Source organism: Lichenostomus cassidix, chromosome 2 (genome assembly GCF_008360975.1).
Source record: "Lichenostomus cassidix isolate B80296 chromosome 2, HeHo_3.0, whole genome shotgun sequence".
In the NCBI taxonomy this organism is placed as follows: Eukaryota; Metazoa; Chordata; class Aves; order Passeriformes; family Meliphagidae; genus Lichenostomus; species Lichenostomus cassidix.
Window position 1 is genome coordinate 151,968,316 of NC_139482.1, and position 22,390 is coordinate 151,990,705.

The following is a 22,390-nucleotide window of genomic DNA, read 5'->3' on the forward strand; positions in this document are numbered from 1 at the left end:
TGCTGCTCAGGTCGTGTTTTTGGGGTGGGGTGGGCGAGGGGACATTGTGTCCCTCGCGTGGCTCGTTAATGAGTTAATGAACTTTGGGGGCTCCTCGTCTTGGACGGGGGTTGGGGGTGGGTCCATCGTGGGGGTCACTTGTGGTGGTGGGTCTATGACCATCATCATCATCATGGGTCCATCGTGGTGGGTCCATGACCATCATCATGGGTCCGTCATGGTGGTGTTGGGTCCATGACCATCATCATGGGTCCGTCATGGTGGTGTTGGGTCCGTGACCATCATCATGGGTCCATCATGGTGGTGGTGGGTCCATGACCATCATCATCATTAGGGGTCTACTGTGGTGGTGATGGGTCCATCATGGTGGTCACTCGTGGTGGTGTTGGGTAAATGACCATCTTCATCATCATCATGGGTCCATCATGGTGGTGGTGAGTCCACCATGGTGGGTCCATAATCATCATCATAGGTCCATCATGATCATGACGGGTCCATGACCATCATCATCATCATGGGTCCATCATGGTGGTGATGGGTCCATCATGGTGGGTCCATGACCATCATCATCATCATGAGTCCATTGTGGTGGTGAGGAGTCCATCATGGTGAGTCCATGACCATCATCATGGGTCCACCATGGTGATGGTGGGTCCATCATGGTGGTTATGGGTCCATCATCATCATCATGGGTCTTTGGTGGTGGATCCATCATGGTGGTGGTGGATCCATCACGGTGGCTCACTCAGGGTGGTGATGGGTCACTTGTCATGGTGGTGGTGACTCCAACATGGTGGTGGTGGTGGGTCTGGCGTGCCCCTCAAGGAGATGGTGGCCCTTCCTGGGGATGGGTCACTCCTCATCATGCAGCTTCTGCAGTGGTGTGGGAGAGAAGACAGGAGGTCCAGGGGGGGTTGTGGGGCAGCCGTGGGGGTGACAGGGGGTGACAGGGGTGACAGAGGTCCCACCTTGGCTCCGATGTCGCGGCTCTTGGCCCGCAGTTTGTTGACCTGGGACTCGGCGATGTCCGCGCGCTCCTCGGCCTCATCCAGCTCGTGCTGCGCCTTCCGGAACTTGGCCAGGTTGGTGTTGGCCTGTTCCTCCTGGGGGGACAGTGGGGTCAGGGGTGGTCCCGGGGAAGGACATCTTCCTGCCACCCCCCTGGCTGAGATGGCTTCATCCATCCATCCATCCATCCATCCATCCATCCATCCATCCTTCTCTTCTATCCCTCCATCCATCCCTACCTCCATCCTTCTGTCCATCCATCTCTTCATCCTCCTGTCCATCCATCCATCCATCCTTCTCTTCCATCCCTCCATCCATCTCTTCATCCTTCCATCCATCCATCAGTCATCTCATCCACCTGTCCACCCACCCATCATTCTCTTCCATCCATCCTTCACTTCCATCATCCATCCATCCATCCTTCTTCTCATCTGTCCATCCATCCATCACTTCCATCCATCCCTCTGTCTTTCTTCCCATCTGTCCACCCACCCATTCATCCATCCGTTCTCATTCCCATCCATCCATTCATCCCTCCCTCCATCCTTCACTTCCATCAGTCATCTCATCCATCCATCCATCCATCTTCTCTTCCATCCCTCCATCCATCCCTCCCTCCATCCTTCTGTCCATCCATCTTCTCTTCCATCATCCATCCATCTATCCATCCATCCATCCATCGCTTCCATCCTTCTTCTCATCTGTCCATCCATCCATTGCTTTCATCCATCCCTCTGTCTTTCTTCCCATCTGTCCACCCACCCATTCATCCATCCGTTCTCCTTCCCATCCATCCCTCCATCCTGCACTTCCAGCATCCATCCATCCATCCATCTTCCTCTCCATCTATCCTTCACTTCCATCATCCATCTCATCCATCCATCCCTCCATCCCTCCTTCTTCCCATCTGTCCACCCTTCCATCCCTCCATCCATTCTTCTTCCCATCCATCCATCTTTCCATCCATCCATCCTTCCATCCTTCTGTCCATCCATCTTCTCTTCCATCATCCATCCATCTTCCTCTCCATCTATCCTTCACTTCCTTCATCCATCTCATCCATCATCCATCCATCACTTCTTTCATCTATCTCATTCATCCATCTGTTCCGTCCTTCTTCTCATCTGTCCATCCATCTATCCATCCATCCATCCATCCATCCCTCCATCCATTCTCCATCTCTTCCATCCATCACTTCCATCCATCCCTCTGTCTTTCTTCCCATCCATCCATCCATCCATCCATCCTTCCCACCCATCCCTCCCTCTGTCCTCCTTCCCACCCCACCCCATCCACCCACCGCCTCCTCCGCCTGTCGCTTGTAGGCTTTGACTTTCATCTGCAGCTTGTCCACCAGGTCCTGCAGCCGCAGCAGGTTCTTCTTGTCCTCCTCGGTCTGGGGGGACAGGGATGGACAGAGATGGACAGGGATGGGCAGGGATGGACAGTGGACCAGAGCATGACCAGCACTCCTGGCCCTCAGCGTCCAGGTTTAGACTACCCAGATGGTCGCACCTCTACCTGACCTCCTTAACCCACCTCAGTGGTCTCACCTGCAGCTGAGTTTGACCCACCCTGGTGGCCTTGTCTGGTTGGTGAGGCTCACCTGGTACCTGAGCTCCCTGACCCACCCAGGTGGTCTCAGCTCCATCGTCTCACCTGGTAGCTGAGCTCCTTGACCCACCTCCATGGTCTCACCTCCATGGTCTCACTCAGGTGTTCTCACCTAGTAGCTGAGCTCCATGACCCATCCAGATGTTCTCACCTGGTAGATGAGCTCTGTGACCCACCCAGGTGGTCTTACCTCCATGGTCTCACCTGGTTACTGAGCTCCTTGACCCACCCAGGTGTTCTCACCTGGTAGCTGAGCTCCTTGATCCACCCAGATGGTTTCACCTCCATGGTCTTACTTCCATGGTCTCACCCAGGTGGTCTCACCTGGTAGCTCAGCTCCTTGACCCACCTCCATGGTCTCACCTCCATGGTCTCACCTGCTAGCTGAGCTCCCTGACCCACCAGGTGGTCTCACCCAGGCGGTCTCACCTGGTAGCTGAGCTCCTTGACGCGCCGCTCGGACTTGCGCAGGCCCTTGACGCTCTCGGCGTTGCGCTTCTGCTCGTTCTCCAGCTCGTTCTCCAGCTCCCTCACGCGTCCCTCCAGCTTCTGCAGCTGCTTCTTGCCCCCCTTGAGCGCCAGCTGCTCAGCCTCGTCCAGCCGCAGCTGCAGGTCCTTGATGGTCTGCTCCATGTTCTTCTTCATCCTCTCCAGGTGCGCGCTCGTGTCCTGCTCCTTCTTCAGCTCCTCTGCCATCATGGCCGCCTGCCCGTGGGGGGACAAGTGGGGTGTCCACAGCATGTTCACCGTGGTGGTCCCGGTGGTGGTCATGGTGGTGGTGGGACTCACATCGGTGATGGCCTTTTTGGCTTTCTCCTCGGCATTCCGGCACTCCTGGACGGCCTCTTCCACCTCAGTCTGCAGCTGGGAGATGTCACCCTCCATCTTCTTCTTCTGGTTGATGAGGCTGGTGTTCTGGGGGATGGAGAGGGACCTCAGGAGGTGGCCCTGGGGTGTAGCCCCCACCAGGCCTTGGAGACCTCCCTGTATCTCTGAAGGGTCAGGGATCTTCTGGGGATCTTGGTGACATGATATGGAAGGGAAGCCAACCCTTCTGAAGAAAAACCCAACCTTCCATGGACCTTCCATGGACCAACCCAAACTTCCATGGACTTTCTGTGGACCTTCCATGGACCAACTGAACCTTCCATGGACTTTCCACAGACCAACCCAAACTTCCATGGACTTTCCACAGACCAACCCAAACTTCCATGGACTTTCTGTGGACCAGCCCAACCTTCCATGGACCAACTGAACCTCCTCCAGACCAGCCCAACCTTCCTCAGACCTTCAGGAGAAGGTGGTACTGTTTGGTCCAGGTCAACTGGAGCCACCTTGGGGGTCATCAGCTCAGCAAGAGCTGGTCTTTGTCACCTTCCAGACCTTCCATTGACCAACCCAACCCTCCCTGGACCTTCTTTAGACCAACCCAACCTCCCCCAGACCTTCAGGAGAAGGTGGGGCTGTCAGGTCCCACACCACCCTGAGCCACCTCGAGGTCCCCAGCTGAACAATCAGAGCTGTTTCTCCTGGGTTGGACCATCCCTGGATGGAGGTGGCTCCTCTCCTGGGAGGCAGGTGAGGTCTCACCTGCGAGTGGAGGAGCTGGACCCTCTCGCTGGCCTCGATGAGCTCCTGCTCGGCCAATTTCCTGGCCCTCTCCGTCTGCTCCACCAGGCCACGGAGCTCCTCCAGCTCTGACTGCAGCAGGGTGTTCCTGCGCTCCACCATGGCCACGTTCTCCTTCAGGTCCTCCCCAACCCTCGCCGCGTCGTCCAACTGCAGCTGCGTGTCCTGGGGGGTGGTGGGAAGGGGTGGTGGGTCTGCCCAGCCATGGGGTGGTGGGGAGGGAGGGGAAGGTCCATCGAGCCACCCCTGTTGGGTGGTGGGACCTACAGCACCTCAAGGTCCCCATGGACAAGTTCTTTCAGGACATCAATGTCCTCATGGACAGGTTCCTTCAGGACCTCAATGTTCCCATGGACAGGTTCTTTCAGGACCTCCTACACCTCCATGTCCCCATGGACAAGTTCTTTCAGGACCTCAATGTCCCCATGGACAGGTACCTTCAGGACCTCAATCTCCCCATGGACAGGTACCTTCAGGACCTCCTACACTTCCATGTCCCCATGGGTCAGGTTCCTTCAGGATTTCAATCTCCCCATTGCCAGGTATCTTCAGGACCTCAAGGTCCCCATAGACAGGTACCTTCAGGTACCTCCTACACCTCCATGTCCCCATGGGTCAGGTTCCTTCAGGACCTCAATCTCCCCATGGACAGGTCCTTCAGGACCTCCTACTTCTCCACACCCCATGGACAGGTTCCTTCAGGGCCTCCTACACTTCAATGTCCCCATGGACAAGTGCTTTCAGGACCTCAATGTCCCCATGGACAGGTTCTTTCAGGACCTCAAGGTCCCCATGGACAGGTACCTTCAGGACCTCAATCTCCCCATGGACAGGTACCTTCAGGACCTCAATCTCCCCATGGACAGGTCCTTCAGGACCTCCTACTTCTCCACACCCCCTGGACAGGTACCTTCAGGTAGCCCTGCAGAGCCTTGACCTGCTTCTGGGCCTCGTTGGCTCCGCGGTTGGCGTGGCTGAGCTGGATCTCCATCTCGTTGAGGTCGCCCTCCATCTTCTTCTTCAGCCTCAGGGCCTCGTTGCGGCTGCGCGTCTCGGCGTCCAGCGAGGTCTGGAGGGACTCCACCACACGCTGGTGGTTGCGCTTCACCTGCTCCATCTCCTCCTCCTTCTCGCCCAGCTTGCGTTCATACTCTGCCTTCACCTGGTTGAACTCCAGCTGCGCCCTCAGGATCTTCCCCTCCTCGTGCTCCAGGGAGGCCTGGTGGGATGGAGAGGACTGTGAGGATGGACATCCCACCAGGAGAAGGCGGGGACACGGAGGGATGGGGCTTGACCCACCTCGGCCTCCTCCAGAGCAGCTTGGAGCTCCAGCTTCTCGGCGTCCAGCTGCTTCCGGACCTTCTCCAGCTCGTGGATGGACTTGTTGCCTGCGCCGAGCTGCTCCGTGAGGTCCGAGATCTCCTCTGGTGGGTGAGAGGTGTCCATCAGACCTGGCCAGAACGGGTGGGGAAAGCCCGAGTGGACAGAGGGACCAGCAGTCTCACCTTGGAGGTTCTTGTTCTCCCTCTTGAAGGTCTCCAGATGTTCGAGGGACTCCTCATAGATGTTCCTCAGCTTGAAGAGATCGGTGCTGAGGGCCCTGGCCTCCTTCTGCGACGCCTCCAGCTCCGTCTGCGACTCCTCGAACTTCTGCTTCCACTCGGCCAGCACCTGGGGACCACCAGAGGTCACCCTACGTCCACCTGGCCCCACCCTCCTGACCCCACCATACCCCACCCACCCACCCACCCACCTTGTCGAAGTTCCTCTGCTTCTTGTCCAGGGCGGCTGCGGCCGCGTTTGACCGCTCCACGTCGGCCATCAGGTCCTCGATCTCATTCTGCAGCCGGTGCTTGGTCTTCTCCAGAGAGGAGCACTTGGCGTTGACGGCCTCCACGGCCTCCTCAGCCTCCTGCAGCCGCTGCGCCAGCTTCTTCCTGCCCCGAGGACCACCCAGGGTCACCCCAGGCCAGGTGGGACCACCAGAACATTCTCTCAACCCCAGCTGTTGGCCAAGGTGCTGCTCTACATCTCCTCTACCATCTCCAGGTCCTTCTACCTTCTCCAAAACCTTCTCAGAACTTTCTCCAGAACTTTCTCCAGTGGTCTCCACCCCCTGATCCCACAGATTCTCCATCCATGGGGAAATAGCTCACTTGGCCTCCTCCAGAACCTTCTCCTGTGGGTGGTCACCACCCCTGACCCTACAGGAACTTCATCCATGAGGGGATGACTCACTTGGCCTCCTCCAGAACCTTCTACCATGGGTGGTCACCACCCCTGACCCCAGAGAAGCTCCATCCATGGGACAAGGACTCACTTGGCCTCCTCCAGCTCCTCAGTGCGTTGGATGGCGTCTGTCTCATACTTGGTCCTCCACTGGGCCACCTCGGAGTTGGCCTTGGAGAGGGCGCGCTGGAGCTCAGCCTTGGCCTCGGTCTCCTCCTCGTACTGCTCCCGCAGGAGGTCCCCATCGTGCCGTGCCGACTGCAGAGCGTGTGCCAGAGCATTCTTGGCCTGGTGGGACAGGGTGGCATTTGTGGGTCCACAGCAGCTGGAGTCCTCCTGGGTGGCTCTGGCTCAGCAAGGGCTGGTCTTCATCAGCATGACCCAGACAGATCTTCTGGAGAGCAATCAAACCTTCTCCAGACTGACCCAACCTTCCTCAGACCTTCTGGAGACCAACCCAACCTCTTCCAGACTGACTCAACCTTCCTCTCAGACCTTCTGGAGACCAACCCAATCAACCCAACCCAACCTTCTTGGGACACTTTTTGGAGCAACCCAACCTTCTTCAGACCTTCTGGAGACCAACCCAACTTCTTCCAGATCAACCCAACCTTTCTCAGACCTTCAGGAGAAGGTGGGACCATTCTGTCCAGGTCAACTTGAGCTTCTTGGAGGTCTCCAGATCAGGAAGAGCTGGTATTCATCACCCCAACCCAACCCTCCTTGGACCTTCTATGGATCAACCCAACCTTTCCTGGACCTTCCATGGATCAACCCAAACTTCCTTGGACGTTCCATGGTGGAACCCCCTGTAGATGGAACCACTGCAAATGGACCCACCCAACCCCACCAGTCTGAACCAATGACCACGAAGCTGAAGGACACCTGTGACCCACCTGGAGCCCCCCACATCTTCTCACCCCCCACCTGACCCCACCTTCATCTCCTCCTCCAGCTGTCTCCGCAGGTCCTCCAGCTGCTGGGTGTAGGACACCTTCCCACGGGTCAGCTGGGACACCAGCGCCTCCTTCTCCTCCAGCTGCCGCGACAGCTCACCTGCAGGGTGGGTGGGGCTTCAGGTGTGGGGCGGGGCTGAGGTGGGGTGTGGGTGGGGCTGAGGTGGGGCAGGGGGCGAGGCTGCTGGGGGTCAGCTGGGGGTCAGACCATTCTCCGTCTGCAGCTTGGCCCGTTGGGTGTTGGCGTCGTTGAGGACGCGTTGGGTCTCCTCCAGCTTGGCCAAGTGCTCTGCAGCCTGGTCCTCCATGGAGCGCGACACCTTCTCCATGGCCACCTGCGGGAAGGGGTCAGAGGAGGGGTGGCCATGGCTAGAGGCCACCATGGAGTGGACATGTCCCATCGCTGGAGGTGACCAAGGCCAGGGTGGACAGGGCTTGGAGCTACCTGGGCTGGTGGAAGGTGTCCCTGGGTGGGATTCACCCAACCCAACCCAACCCAACCACCTGGAGACTCTTCATTTCAACCCTACTCAGGCCAACCACCTGGAGACTCTTCATCTCAACCCAACCTAACCACTTGGAGACTCTTCATTTCAACCCAACCCAACCACTTGGAGGTTCTCCAACCCAACCAGCTGGATCCAACCCAAGAGGCTGAAGGTTCTCCAACCCTACCAGCTGGAGGTTCTTCAGCCCAACAAGATGGATACTGGATCCAACCCAAGAGGCTGAAGGTTCTCCAACCCAATCAGCTGGAGGCTCTTCAACTCAACCACTTGGAGGTTCTTCAACCCAATCAGCTGGAGACTCTTCAGCCCAACCGAACCCAACCCAACCCAGTCTAGTGGAAGATGTCCCTGCCCATGATGATCCCACCAATCCTGTCCCACCCAAACCATCCCATGATTCCCTGCTCAGCCTCCTCCCACCTTGGCCTTGATCAGCTGCTCCACGTTGGCGCTGAGGTCATCCAGCTCCAGCTTGAGCTCGCTTTTCTCCTTCTCCAGCTTCTGCTTGACGCGCTGGAGGTTGTCCAGCTGCTCGCCCAGCTCGGCCACGCTGTCGGCGTGCTTCTTCCTCAGCGCGGCCGCCGTGGCCTCGTGCTGCAGGGTGGCCTCCTCCAGGTCCCGCCGCAGCTTCTGGAACTCCGCCTCACGCTTCTTGTTGAGCTCCAGCTGCGCCGAGGTGGCTCCACCAGCCTCCTCCAACCGCTCGCTGAGCTCCTCCAGCTCCCGCGACAGCTCCGAGCGTTGCTTCTCCACCTTGGCCCGGCCTGTCCTCTCGGCCTCCAGCTCCTCCTCCAGCTCCTCGATCCGTGCCTGCGCGCCAAGATGGAGGTGAGGGTGGGATGGGATCTGCCCAACTTCTCCACTCAACCCAATCCAAGCAGCTTGAGATACTTGGATCCAACTTGACTTCACCCAACTCAACCAGATGGAGATCATTCAAGTCAACCCAACCAGCTGGAGACTCAACCCAGTCCAGCCAGCTGGAGACTCTTCAACCCAACCAGGTGGAGACTCTTCAACTCAACCCAACCAGCTGGAGACTCTTCAACTCAACCCAACCAGCTGGAGACTCTTCAACTCAACCCAACCAGCTGGAGACTCTTCAACTCAACCCAACCAGCTGGAGACTCTTCAACTCAACCCAACCAGCTGGAGACTCTTCAACTCAACTCAGCCAATTGGAGACTCAACCCAACCCAAGCAGCTTGAGACACTTAGATCCAATTTAACTTCACTCAACACAGCCAGAAGGAGATGATTCCAGTCAACGCAACCAGTTGGAGACTCAACCCAACCCAACCAGCTGGAGACCATTCAATCCAGTTCAACTTGACCCAACCGAACCAGTTGGAAACTCAACCAGCTGGAGACTCTTCAACCTAACCCAAGCAGCTTGAGACACTTGGATCCAACTCAACTTGAACCAACACAACCACCTGGAGATTCTCCAACAAAACCATCAGGTTACTCTTCAACCCAACCCAACCCAACCACCTGGACACTCTTCAGCCCAACCCAACCAGGCACAGCCTCGACCTCCCACCTGCAGCTCCTTCAGCTTCTTCTGGAGCTGCAGAGCCAGCGCCTGCTCATCCTCAATCCTGCTGTTCTGCTGGTGGATCTCAAACTCCTTCCTGTGGAATGAGGAGAGGCAGTGAGGTCCCACCTGTGACCCTCGGCTGGGCCGGGCATGGCAGGTGGGTCCAGTCTCACTTCTTGAGCTTCTCCTCCAGCTGCTGCTTGTCATTCTCCAGATCCATGATGTTCTCCTGGGTCAGCTTCAGGTCACCTTCCAGTTTCCTCTTGGCCCGTTCCAGGTCCATGCGGATCTTCTTCTCCTGCTCCAGGGAGCCTTCGAGCTGTGTGGGAACACAGAAATGGGGAGAAACCTCAGGTTTTGCTCATCTCTGAATCTTCTTGGCAGGGCTGGGGTGGGACCGGCCACACTCACATCGTCCACTTGCTGTTCCAGCTTGACTTTGCCCTTGGTCAAGGTGTTGACCTTGTCTTCCTCAGCCTGCAGGTCATCCAGCGTCTGCTGGTGGGATTCCTGCAGGGCCTTCTTCTCCTTGGACAGCTTGGCAATGGTCTCATCCAGCCCTGCCATCTCCTCGGTCAGGTTCTTGACCTGCGGGAGAAACGTCCAGGGAGGTTGATTTCACCTCACCTAATGAGGTCGCTTCAATGCAGGAGAACCCAAAGGACGTTGGGTCTTCTCGATGAGCCCAACTCAACCAATATTGGATCTTCCCAACCCAAACCTTCTTGGGTCTTCTCAGCTCAATCCTTTTTGGGTCTTCTCAACCCAACTTCGCACATCCCACCCAGCCTTGAGTCTCCTCAACCCAACCCAACCAGCCTTGAGTCTCCTCAACCCAACCCAACCAAACCAGCCTTGGGTCTCCTCAACCAACCCAACTCACCTTGAGTCTCCCCAGCCCAACCCATCAAAGCCAAGCAGACTCAAGTCACCTCCCCTCGAGGCCCAGACCTCTCCCCAACCTCACCTTGTTCTCAGTCGCGTGTTTCTCCTTCTCCACCTTGGCCAGGGTCAGCTCCAGGTCATCAATGTCCTTTTTCAGCTCCGAGCATTCATCCTCCAGCTTCCTCTTCTTGGCCGTCAGCTCAGCGTTCATCTCCTCCTCGTCCTCCAGCCGCTCCGTCAGCTCCTTCACCTTGGCCTCCAGCTGGATCTTGTTCTTGATCAGTTGGTCACAGCGCTCCTCGGCGTCGTTCAGGTTGTCCTGCTCCTGTTGGTGGGGACGGTGGGTGAAGTGATGTCCCAGCGGGTAGTGAGGGTGGTGGTCACCCCCATGACGTGGTTTTGGGGCGATCCTGACTCACGGCCTGCACTTGGAGCTGGAGGTCATTCTTCTCCTGCAGCATGGAGACCATCTTCTCCTCCAGCTCCTTGCGCCGCGATTCTGACTTCTCCAGGGCATCCTTCAGCCGCCCATACTCCTCCTTCATGTTCTGCTCCAGGAGACCCCAGGCGAGTCAAACACCCTCATCCATCCCCACCAGACCATCAGTGGTCCCATCCTGCCCCACCCTCTCCTCCCACCTGCATCTCCTTCTCTGTCTCCGCGCTCTTCAGCAAGGGCTTGATCTTGAAGTAGAGCTTCATCCACGGCCAGTTCTTCACGCCCATGAAGGCCCTCAGGTTCCACTGGATCACCAGCAGGGCATCCCTGCGAGGAGGAGGAGGAGGAGGACCCAGGTGTCACCACGTCCCCAACCAGGTGGCCAGGTGAGGAGAAGTCCCACCCCAGTCTCACCGGCGCTCCACGATCTTCTTGAACTCAATGCGCATGAGCTGCCCCCGTGCCCGCGCCTGGATGCGCGTGATGATGCGGGACAGGCGCTCGTCACGCATCTCCTCCAGCTGCCCCAGCAGCCCAGCCTTGAAGAACACCTGGGGGGAGAAGGTGGTGGGACCATGAGGTCCAAGTGACCCACTGGATGGTGGGAACATGGAGAACAGAGACCACAAGGTCTCACCCAGTGTGATCAAACTGGTTGTGTTTGGTGGGGGGAGACTTGGATACAGGGATGGACAGATGGACGCAGGGATGGTGGGACCATGAGGTCCAAGTGCCCACTGGATGGTGGGACCACGAGGAGCAGAGATCACAAGGTCTAACCCAGTGTGCCCGAATGGGTTGTGGTGGGTAAACACGTGGGGTGGGAGGAGCAGATGGACACAGGAATGGACAGGTGGACGTGGGGATGGTGGGATCATGAGGAACAGAGACCACAAGGTCTCACCCAGTGCAATCAAACTGGTTGTGGTGGGTGGATGGATGGGGTGGGAGGAACAGAAGGACGTAGGGAGGGACAGATGGACACGTGGATGGTGGGACCATGGGGTCCACAAGACCTGAAGGATGGTGGGACCACAGGGAGCAAGTCCTCACCTTGGTGTGCCCAAACTTGTACTGGTTGTGGTCAATATCGATGGAGCCCAGGAGCTTCTCGGCGCCCTTGCGGCTGTCGATGAACTGCCCCTCGGGGATGGCCGCGGGGTTCAGGATGCGGTACCTGGGGGCCGGAGAGGACGTGACCCCCTGAGATCATCCCCAGCGGGGTTGTCCACCCTCCCCAAGCCCCATCCATGTCCCCACCTCTGACGGAAGTCCCCATAGAGGATACGGTTGGGGAAGCCCTTGCGGCAGATGCGGATTCCCTCCAGGACGCCGTTGCAGCGGAGCTGGTGCATCACCAGGGCGTTGTCCATCACACCTGGAGGGGACAGGTGAGTGGTCAGCCATGAGCCACGCCCACCCCTGAACCTCTTGTCCCCACCCTGGGCTCACCCGGCTCCTTCCGCTCGTTGGGGACGAGGCAGCGGACAAAGTGCGGGTGGGTGGTCTTGAGGTTGGCCATCAGCTTGTTGAGGTTCTCCTGGGGAGGAGAGATGAGAGTGACCAATGGGAGAGCAGGAAAGGGGCTGGGGGGTGGTGGGACCACCCTCTACACCAGGAGTTGTCCTCTCCCTGGCCCACAGTGGATCCCTCACCCGGTGCAGCGCTGAGACCGTCTGGAAGGAAGAACCTTTCTTCTTGGCTCCTTTCCCTTTCCCGCTGTCCCCACCTGGGGAGAAGAAGGGTGGCGAGAGGTGGGAACAAGGACAACATCTATGGGCGACCATCTTCTCCACCCCTCCATCACCCACCAGAGTCTGCCCCGGCGTAGTTGGAGAAGAGGTGGGCCAAGAGCTTGAGGGCAGATTTCTGGTAGAGCCCCACCACCGTCTCGTTGAGGGGGTCCTTGTTCTTCTCCAGCCAGCCCAGGATGTTGTAGTCCACCGTGCCGGCGTAGTGGGTGAGCGAGAAGTGCGCCTCGGACTTGCCCTTGACGTTGCGCGGCTTCCCGAAGTTGGCCGACTTGCCCAGGTGGTTGTCGTAGAGCTTGGACTTGAAGGTCATGTCTGAGGCCTTGGGGAACATGCACTCCTCCTCCAAGATGGACATGATCCCCATGGGCTGTGGAGGAGAAGACCTCGTTGGCCAGGGAGGACACCGAGGACAACCCAAAAGCTGCTCGTGGGGCACCTGAGGGGCTCCAAGTGGACAACCCCAGGAGGACTTGGGGAAGGTGGCACCTTCTCAATGAGGTCGATGCAGGCCTGGAGGTCCATGCCGAAGTCGATGAACTCCCACTCGATGCCCTCCTTCTTGTACTCCTCCTGCTCCAGCACGAACATGTGGTGGTTGAAGAACTGCTGCAGCTTCTCGTTGGTGAAGTTGATGCAGAGCTGCTCGAAGCTGTTGAACTGCGGGAGGAGAGGGTGGGGCAGGGGGTGGAGTCAGTGGGGTCAACTCAAAGCCCAGTGGGGTCAACGGGGTCAACTCAAGGCCCAGTGCGGTCTACGGGGTCAATTCAAGGCCCAACGGGGTCAACTCAAGGCCCAGTGCGGTCTACAGGGTCAACTCAAGGCCCAACGGGGTCAACTCAAGGCCCAACTGGGTCAACAGGGTCAACTCAGCACCCAATGGGGTCAACCCAATCTCCAATGGGGCCAATGAATTCAACTCAACCCCCAATGGGGTCAATGGGGTCAACTCAACACCCAATGGGGTCAACCCAATGCCCAATGGGGTCAAGAGGGTCAACTCAATGCCCAAGGAAGCCAATGGGGTTAACTCAACCCCCAACAGGGTTAAATTCATGCCCAACGGGGTCAACAGGGTCAACTCAACACTCAATGGGGCCAGTGGGGTTAATTCAATCCCCAACGGGGTCAATTCAATGCCCAACAGGGTCAACGGGGTCAACTCAACACCCAACAGGGCCAATAGGGTTCACTCAAGCCCCAGCAAGGTCAACTCCACACTCAACGGGGTCAACTCAATGTCCAGAGGGGTCAACAGGGCCAACTCAGCACCCAACGGGGTCAACTCAACCCCCAGTGAGGTCAACTCAATGACCAGTGGTGTCAATGAAGTCAACTCAACACCCAACAGGGTCAACAGGGTCAACTCAACCCCCAAAGGGGGTTGACCCTCCGATGGGGTCAACTCAATGTCCAACAGGGTCAACTCAACACCCAACGGGGTCAACTCAGTGCCCAACGGGGCCAATGGGGTCAACTCAACACCCAATGGTGTCAACACACAAAAGGGTTAAAGTGATGCCTAATGGGGTCCATGGAATAAATGGGGTCAATTCAACACCCAACAAGGTCAACTCAAACCCCAATGGGGCCAAAATGATGCCCAGTGGGGTCAATGGGGTCAACTCAACACCCAGCGGGGTCAACTCAACCCCCAATTGGGTCAAAGTGATGCCCAGTGAGGTCAGTGGGGTCAACAAAACCCCCAACAGGGTCAAAGTGATGCCCAGTGGGGTCAATGGCAACAACTCAACACCCAGTGGGGTCAGTGGGGTCAACTCAACCTCCAATTGGGTCAAAGTGTTGACCCCATTGACCCCATTGGGCATCACAACCCCCAGCGGGGTCAAAGTGATGCCCAATGGGGTCAATGGCAACAACTCAACACCCAGTGGGGTCAACAGAACATCCAGTGAGGTCAATAGGGTCAACCTGAGGCCCAAAGAGTTCAAAACAACACCCAATGGGGTCAAGAGGGTCAACTCAACACCCAAAGGATTCAATGAGATCAATGAGGTCAACTCAACACTCAGTGGCATCAACACAAAAACCCAAAGAGTCCAAGTTTCCACCCAAGGTCAATGTGAAGGTTCAGGAGACTCACTCAACACCCAACCAGCTCAACGCCGACCCCACGAGGACCAACACCACCACCACCCCACCCTGAGCCTCACATCAAAGATCTCGAAGCCGGCAATGTCCAGGACGCCGATGAAGTACTGCCGCGGCTGCTTGGTGTCCAGCGAGTTGTTGATCCTCACCACCATCCAGTTGAACATCTTCTCATAGACGGCTTTGGCCAGGGCGCCGATGGAGTAGTAGACCTGCTGGACGCTCTGGCCCTTGGTGACGTACTCGTTGCCCACCTTGACGCGCGGGTGGCACAAACCCTTGAGCAGGTCGGCCGAGTTCAGCCCCATCAGGTACGCGGACTTGTCGGCATCTGAGGAGCAGAAGATGCGTGGTCAGGTGCCACCTCACCTGGTGACCCAGACCCGGCAGCCCCTGGACCCGACTCACCTTCGGTGCCGTCCGGCTCCGCCTGCTCCTCCCGCTGCTTCTGCTTGAACTTCATGTTGCCGAAGTGCATGATGGCGCCCGTCAGCTTGTAGACACCGGCCTTCTCCTCGGCTGTGAAGCCCAGGACATCAAAGGCGCTCTGGGAGGGGTGGAGATGGTGGGGAAGGGGCCAGGTGAGGACCCTGTGATGGTCATCACCTGTGGTGGTCACCACCCGTGGATCCCTCCCTCTGCCTTTCCCAGTCATTGGCCTGGCCAGCCCATGGGGACATGTCCAGCTGTGGGTTTGTCCACTCGAAGGACTCATTCGTTCATCCATGGGTTCATTTGTTCAGCTCATGACTTGTTTATCCTGGAATCATCCATCCATCCATGGGCTCATCTATCCATAGATCCATCCATCCATTTGAGAACTTCATCCATACAACCTTGGACTTCATCCATCCATCCATCCACCCATCCATTTGAGAACTTCATCCATCCAGCCCTGGACTTGTTCATTCATCCATTTGAGAATTTCATCCATCCACTTGTCCATCCTGGACTTGTCCATCCTGGACTTGCCCATCCACCCATCCATTTGAGAGCTTCATCCATCCAACCCTGGACTTGTCCATCCACCCATCCATCCATCCATTAATTTGAGAACTTCATCCATCCATCATTCATCCATCCATCCATCTGTCTGAGGATTCATCTGTCCATGGATTCTTCCATCAGTCCATTTGAGGACTTCATCCATCCACCCATGGACTCATCCACCCATTTGAGGAGCTTTACATCCACAGATCCATCCGTACATCTGAGGACTTCATCCATCCATCCATCCATCCATCCAACCATAGATCTATGGATCCATCCATGGAAACCTCCATCCATCCATGGACTCATCCCTCCCTCCATCCATCCCCACTCACGTCGGTGGCCATAAGCTCCTCGGAGTCATCGATGGAGGCCACGGTCACCTCACCCTGGGACACGTAACCGTAGTCATATGGGTTGGAGGTGACCAGCAGCATCTCTGGGGCAGGATGGAGATACCACTGAGCATTTCCAATCTCCCCAAACCACCCCAAATTTCGGGAGAACGTGGGAAGGAGAAGACCCCAGGCCATGGTGGTGGCCTGGCTCACCCAGAAGCTCCGGCTTCTTGTTGGAGAGGATCTGGTAGAAGATGTGGTAGTTCCTCTCCGCCTTCAGCTGGAAGATGACACGGGACTTCTCCAGGAGGTCTGGGGGGTGGATGGGGAGAAGGTGGGGTGAGGAGAGGGATGGAGATGTGGAGAGATGGGTGGAGGGAGGAAGGGATGGATGGATGGAGACATGAGGAGTGGTGGGACAAGGAGATGGATGGATGGATGGACAACTCCTAGATCCATCAACCAGGAAGACAGGTGGACATACCAGGGGATGGATGGACAGAGGGATGGGATGGACCGACAGACAAGGAGGTCTCTGGACAGGTGGACAGAGGCCGGACAGTGGCCAAGACCTGCTCCACCACCCCGTGGCCACTCACATGTCTCGATGTCAGCTGATGCCAACTTCCCGGTGGCCCCAAAGTGGATCCGGATGAATTTCCCCTGAAGGGCGGTGGGGGACAGTTGGGGGGACCATAGATGCCACCCCATGGACCACACCCCATGGACACCAACCCACCCCACAGATGGCCCCATAGTCCCCATAGAAAGACTCCACCCCATGGACACCAACCCACAGATGGCCCCACAGACCCCACCCCATGGACCACACCCCATAGACACCAACCCACCCCACAGATGGCCCCATAGACCCCATAGAAAGACTCCACCCCATGGACACCACCCCATGGACACCAACCCACCCCACAGATGGCCCCACAGACGCCACCCCATGGACCCCACCCCATGGACACCAACCCACCCCATAGATGGCCCCATAGACCCCATAGAAAGACTCCACCCCATGGACACCACCCCATGGACACCAACCCACCCCACAGATGGCCCCACAGACCCCCACCCCATGGATCAAACCCCATAGACACCAACCCACCCCACAGATGGCCCCATAGACCCCATAGAAAGACCCTGCCCCACAGAACTCCATGGGTCTTCCACAGTGACCCCATTCAACAGGCCCTTCCCTGTAGGTCCTGTCCCACAGACCTCACCCCATAGATGCCACCCCATAGGTCCTGTCCTGTTGACCCACATAGACCCCACCCCATAGGTCCTGTCCTATAGGCCCCACCCCACAGACACAGACCCAGCCCTGTAGACCCTGCCCCATAGAACTGCTCTCATAGGTCCTGACCTATCAGCCCCACACAATGGACTCCACCCCATAGGCCCCACCCCATAGATCCTGACCCACCCCATAGACCCCACCCCATAGGTCCCACCCAATGGACTTCACCCCATAGACCCCCCCACCCCATAGACACCCCCCACCCCATAGATCCTGTCCCATAGACCCCACCTAATGGATTCTACCCCATAGACCCCAACCCAAGGACTCCACCCCATAGACCCTGCCCCGTAGAGCCCCACAGACCCCACCCCATAGATCCTGTCCCATAGACCCCACCCCATATGCCCTGACCCACCCCACAGACCCCACCCCACCACTGTGCCCCACAGACACAGGCCCCACCCCATAGATCCTGTCCCACAGACACAGACCCTGACCCACAGACTCCACCCCACAGAGCCCACCCCACAGAGCCCACCCATAGACCCTGACCCACACATGTCCCATAGAAGTAGATCCCACCCCATAAACATAGACCCCGCCCCATAGATCCTGCCCCACAGATATACTCCATAGATACAGACCCCACCCCACATACTCTGCCCCACAGACCCCACCCCACAGATATGCCCCAGAGATATAGACCCCACCCCATAGACCCCAACCCACAGACTCCACCCCATAGATCCCAACCCACAGATATACCCCATAGACGTAGACCCCAACCCACATATTCCGCCCCACAGACCCTGCCCCATAGATATGCCCCAGAGACATGCCCCATAGACATAGACCCCGCCCCACAGACCCTGCCCCACAGACCTTGCCCCACAGACCCACCCCATAGACAAAGACCCCACCCCACAGATATGCCCCAGAGACATAGACCCCACCCCAGAGACCCCAACCCACAGATATACCCCATAGACACAGACCCCGCCCCACAGAGACCACCCCACAGACACAGACTCCACCCCACCCACCCTGCCCCACAGACCCCACCCCACAGACCCCACCCCACAGATATACCCCATAGATACAGACCCCACCTCACAGACCCTGTCCCCATAGATACAGACCCCACCCAACCTTCCCAGCCCCACAGACCCGACCCCACCCCACAGACACAGACTCCACCCACAGACCCCGCCCCACAGACCCCGCCCCACAGATATACCCCTTAGATACAGACCCCACCCCCATAGATACAGACCCTGCTGAACCTACCCAGCCCCACAGACCCCGCCCCACAGACACAGACTCCACCCCACAGACCCCACCCCATAGAGCCCCACCCACAGATATACCCCATAGATACAGACCCCACCCCACAGACCCCGTCCCCATAGATACAGACCCCACCCAACCTACCCAGCCCCACAGACCCCACCCCCACAGACCCCGCCCCATAGATACAGACCCTGCCCCACAGACACAGACTCCACCCCTACAGACCCCGCCCCATATACCCCACCCCCACAGACCCCGCCCCACTCACGAATCGCGAGGAGTTGTCGTTACGGACGGTCTTGGCGTTGCCGAAGGCCTCGAGCGCGGGGTTGGCCTGGATGATTTGATCCTCCAGGGTGCCCTGGGGTGGAGGTGACACCGTGGGTGGGGACACTGCCAGGGGACCCTCCCCGCACCGGGGGGCGTGGTCAGGCCAGGCCCCGCCCTACCTTGTTGCTATTGGCCGCGTCCTTCTTGCGGTCGCCGATGGCGGCGATGCTGGCGAAGTATTGGATGACGCGTTTGGTGTTCACCGTTTTCCCGGCTCCTGATTCGCCGCTGGGGACAATGAGGTCACCTCAGGGTCACCTCAGGGTCACCTCAGGGTCACCAGGGGATCACAGTCCCACCCCACACCAGTGGGGTGGGGCCAAGGGCGGAGACTCACGTGATGAGGATGGATTGGTTCTCGCGGTCTGTGGAGGGAGAGAGCGGTCAGGGGGTGAGGGGAGGTCTTGGGGGTCTTCAGCCCACCCAGGTGAGGAGCAGACAGGTGGGGCCAAGGTAGTGGAGATTTTGGGGGTTTTGGGTGGAATTGAGGTTCTCCACCCTCCCAGGTGGGACCAAGCTGAGTGAGATATTGAGGTTCTCTACCTGCCCAGGTGAGCACCAGGTAGGACCCAAGGTGGGGGAGATTTGGGGGATTTTGAGTGAAATTGGGTTTCTTCACCCTCCCAGGTAGGACCAAGTGCAAAGAGATATTGGGGTTCTCCACCTTCCCAGGTGAGCACCAGGTGGGACCCAAGGTGGGGGAGATTTTGGGGGTTTTGAGGTTCTCTATCCTTCCAGGTGGGACCAAGCTGAGGGAGATATTGATGTTCTCCACCCTCCCAGGTGAGCATGAGGTAAGACCAAGGTGGGGGAGATTTTGGGGGTTTTGGGGTGGGATTGGGGTTCTCCAGCCTCCCAGGTGGAACCAAGCTGAGGGAGATATTGAAGTTCTCCACTCTCCCAGGTTGAACCAAGCTGCAGGAGATGTTTAGGTTCTCCACCTGTCCAGGTAGGACCAAGTTGAGGAAGATTTTGGGGCTTTTGAGGTTCTCCACCCTCCCAGACGGAACCAAGCTGAAGGAGATACTAATGTTCTCCACCCTCCCACCTGAGATGTCTCCTGGCTATCTCCCCATGCCCAGGTGAACCCCAGGTGCCCCCAGACCCATTTTGGGGTCCCACCTGTCAGCATGTACTGGTAGGCGTTGTCGGAGATGGAGAAGATGTGAGGTGGGACCTCGTTGCGCTTCTTGCCCCGATAAGCCGCCACCACTTGGGGGTCGTAGACCGGGAGCCACTTGTAGGGGTTGACGGTGACACAGAACAGCCCCGAGTAGGTCTGGGGGACAAACGGGGGGTCAGGGGGTCTGGGGGGACAAGGATTGGGATATTTTGGGTCTGGGGGGCTGAAAATGGGGGAATTTGGGGTCTGGAGGGTGGAAAGTGGGGGATTTGGGGTCTGGCGGCTGAAAATGAGGCTTTTGGGTCTGGGGGCTGAAAATGGGGATTTTGGGTCTGGGGGCTGAAAATGGGGTTTTGGGTCTGGGGGACAAGGATGGGATATTTGGGGTTTGGGGGCTGAAAATGGGGATTTGGGGTCTGAGGGATAAAAATGGGGATTTTGGGTCTAGGGGCTGAAAATGGGGAATTTTGGGTCTGGGGGGTTCAGGGGAGGTTCAGGGGGTCTGGGGGGACAAGGATTGGACATTTTGGGTCTGGGGGGCTGAAAATGGGGGATTTGGGGTCTGGGGGGGGATAAAAATGGGGGATTTTGGGTCTGAGGGGCTGAAAATGGGGGATTTTGGGTCTGGGGGTTCAGGGGAGCCATAGACTGCTCCACCACGGATCCTGCCCCACAGATCCTGCCCCACAGACATAGACCCCAACCCACAGATTCTGCCCCACACAGACCCCACCCCCATAGACTCTGCCCCATAGACCCCACCCCCCAGCCCCATTTTTGGGATCCTTTTGTGCCACAGTCCCATTTTTGGGCCTCCCCACCCTACATCCCATTTTTGGGTCTCCCCACCCCACAGCCCCATTTTTGGGCTCCCACAGCCCCATTTTTGGGCTCCCCCCACCCCACAGCCCCATTTTGGGGTCTCACGTAGATCATCCACGCCGCGTAGCGCTCCTTGAGGTTGAAGAGCACGGCGGGTTCGTGCAGGAACGTCAGCATGGCCATGTCCTCGATCTTGTCGAACTTGGGGGGGTTCTGCTGGTGCACGTCCCCCTCCTTCACCGTCACCGTCTGGGGGACACCGCGGGGTCACGGGGGTCCCCATGACCTCCTGGTGTTACCCCTGAGGTCCCCATGACCTCCTGATGTCACCTCTCCCAGCTCAATGTCCGTGGTGATGTCCCCAGCTCCACCACAAGCTCCCCATGATCCATCTGTGACCCTCTTGAGGTCCCCATGACCTCCTGATGTCACCTCTCCTGGTTTGATGTCCATGGTGATGTTCTCAACTCCACCACAAGCTCCCCATGACCCATCTGTCCCCATGACCTCCTGATGTCACCTCTCCCGGTTTGATGTCCATGGTGATGTCCCCAACTCCACCACAAGCCCCCCGTGACCCTGAGCCCCCCATGACCCAAATTGCACCATGACCCCCTGAGCCCCTCATGTCCCTCTGAAGTCCCCATGTCCCCAAGCCCCCCCGTGTCCCCCTGAAGTCCCCTGTGTCCCCACCATGTCACCTCTCCCAGCTCAGTCTCCACAGTGACATTGCCACCCCAGCTCCATCATGGGACCCCCATGTCCCCCTGAAGCCACCCATGACCCAAACTGCCTCACGTCCCCAAGCCCCCCATGAAGTCCCCTGTGTCCCCACTGTGTCACCTCTCCCAGCTCAGTCTCCATGGTGACATCCCCACCCCAGCTCCACCATGGTCCCTTCATGACCCTGAGTCCCCCATGTCCCCATTGTGTCACCTCTCCCAGCCATCTCTGAGGTGACATTGCCACCCCCAGCTCCACCATGGTCCCCCCATGTCCCCAGACCCCCAGTGTCACCTCTCCCAGCTCGGTCTCCACGGTGACACTCCCGCCCTGCCTGTCCACCACTCGTCCCTTCACGAACTCGTGTCCGGCGTGGGGGACGAAGCACTCGGCGCGAGGGTCGAAGGGTCGCGTGGTGGCCGCCAGGCGCTCGCGCTCGCCCGGCCGCAGGAACGGCGCCGCCGCGCCCAGGGCTGCCAGCACCGCGTCCGCCATGTGTCCTGGGGGGACATTGTCACCTGGGGGGGACGGGGACTGACCACCACCCCCATGCACATCCCCTCGATGGACACCTATGGTCAGTGATGGATCACCATGGTCAGTGATTGACCACCATGGTCAGTGATTGACCACCATGGTCAGTGATGGTGCCACCAGCACCGTGGCCACCATCTGTCCTGGGGGGACATTGTCACCTGGGGGGGACGGGGACTGACCACCACCCCCATGCACATCCCCTCGATGGACTCCTATGGTCAGTGATGGATCACCATGGTCAGTGATTGACATCCATGGTCACTGATAGATCACCATGGTCAGTGATGGTGCCACCAGCACCATGGCCACCATC

General features: G+C 58.1%; 1 protein-coding gene across 1 annotated transcript; it reads right to left on the reverse strand.

Annotated features, from left to right (window-relative positions):
* Window positions 1–797: 797 nt before the first annotated feature.
* Window positions 798–22,038, reverse strand: LOC146442639 (myosin-6-like). Its single transcript, XM_085053882.1, has 38 exons — window positions 21,835–22,038; window positions 20,923–21,066; window positions 19,995–20,151; window positions 19,210–19,237; window positions 18,977–19,100; window positions 18,811–18,903; window positions 16,600–16,663; window positions 16,214–16,312; window positions 15,998–16,101; window positions 15,081–15,219; window positions 14,735–15,003; window positions 13,050–13,220; window positions 12,621–12,930; window positions 12,465–12,538; window positions 12,262–12,349; window positions 12,070–12,187; window positions 11,863–11,986; window positions 11,224–11,360; window positions 11,010–11,136; window positions 10,790–10,918; window positions 10,453–10,695; window positions 9,897–10,073; window positions 9,659–9,804; window positions 9,489–9,579; window positions 8,366–8,755; window positions 7,645–7,771; window positions 7,418–7,536; window positions 6,572–6,768; window positions 6,005–6,188; window positions 5,757–5,922; window positions 5,551–5,675; window positions 5,162–5,470; window positions 4,213–4,416; window positions 3,412–3,537; window positions 3,052–3,327; window positions 2,309–2,404; window positions 969–1,103; window positions 798–873 (listed from the first exon to the last, which is right to left on the reverse strand). Exons 1-38 carry the CDS (start codon window positions 22,033–22,035, stop codon window positions 853–855), a joined length of 5,832 nt encoding a protein of 1,943 aa, XP_084910008.1. The 5' UTR covers window positions 22,036–22,038; the 3' UTR covers window positions 798–852.
* Between the last annotated feature and the right edge of the window lie 352 nt (window positions 22,039–22,390).

Excerpts from the sequence above, each read along its gene's own strand:
- LOC146442639 (XM_085053882.1), bottom strand. The coding sequence starts at position 22,035 with ATGGCGGACGCGGTGCTGGCAGCCCTGGGCGCGGCGGCGCCGTTCCTG. Across the intron at positions 11,361-11,862 it reads ACAAGTTTGGGCACACCAAG|GTGTTCTTCAAGGCTGGGCT; the intron begins GTGAGGACTTGC and ends TTCTCCCCCCAG. Across the intron at positions 10,919-11,009 it reads AGACAGAGAAGGAGATGCAG|AACATGAAGGAGGAGTATGG; the intron begins GTGGGAGGAGAG and ends CTCCTGGAGCAG.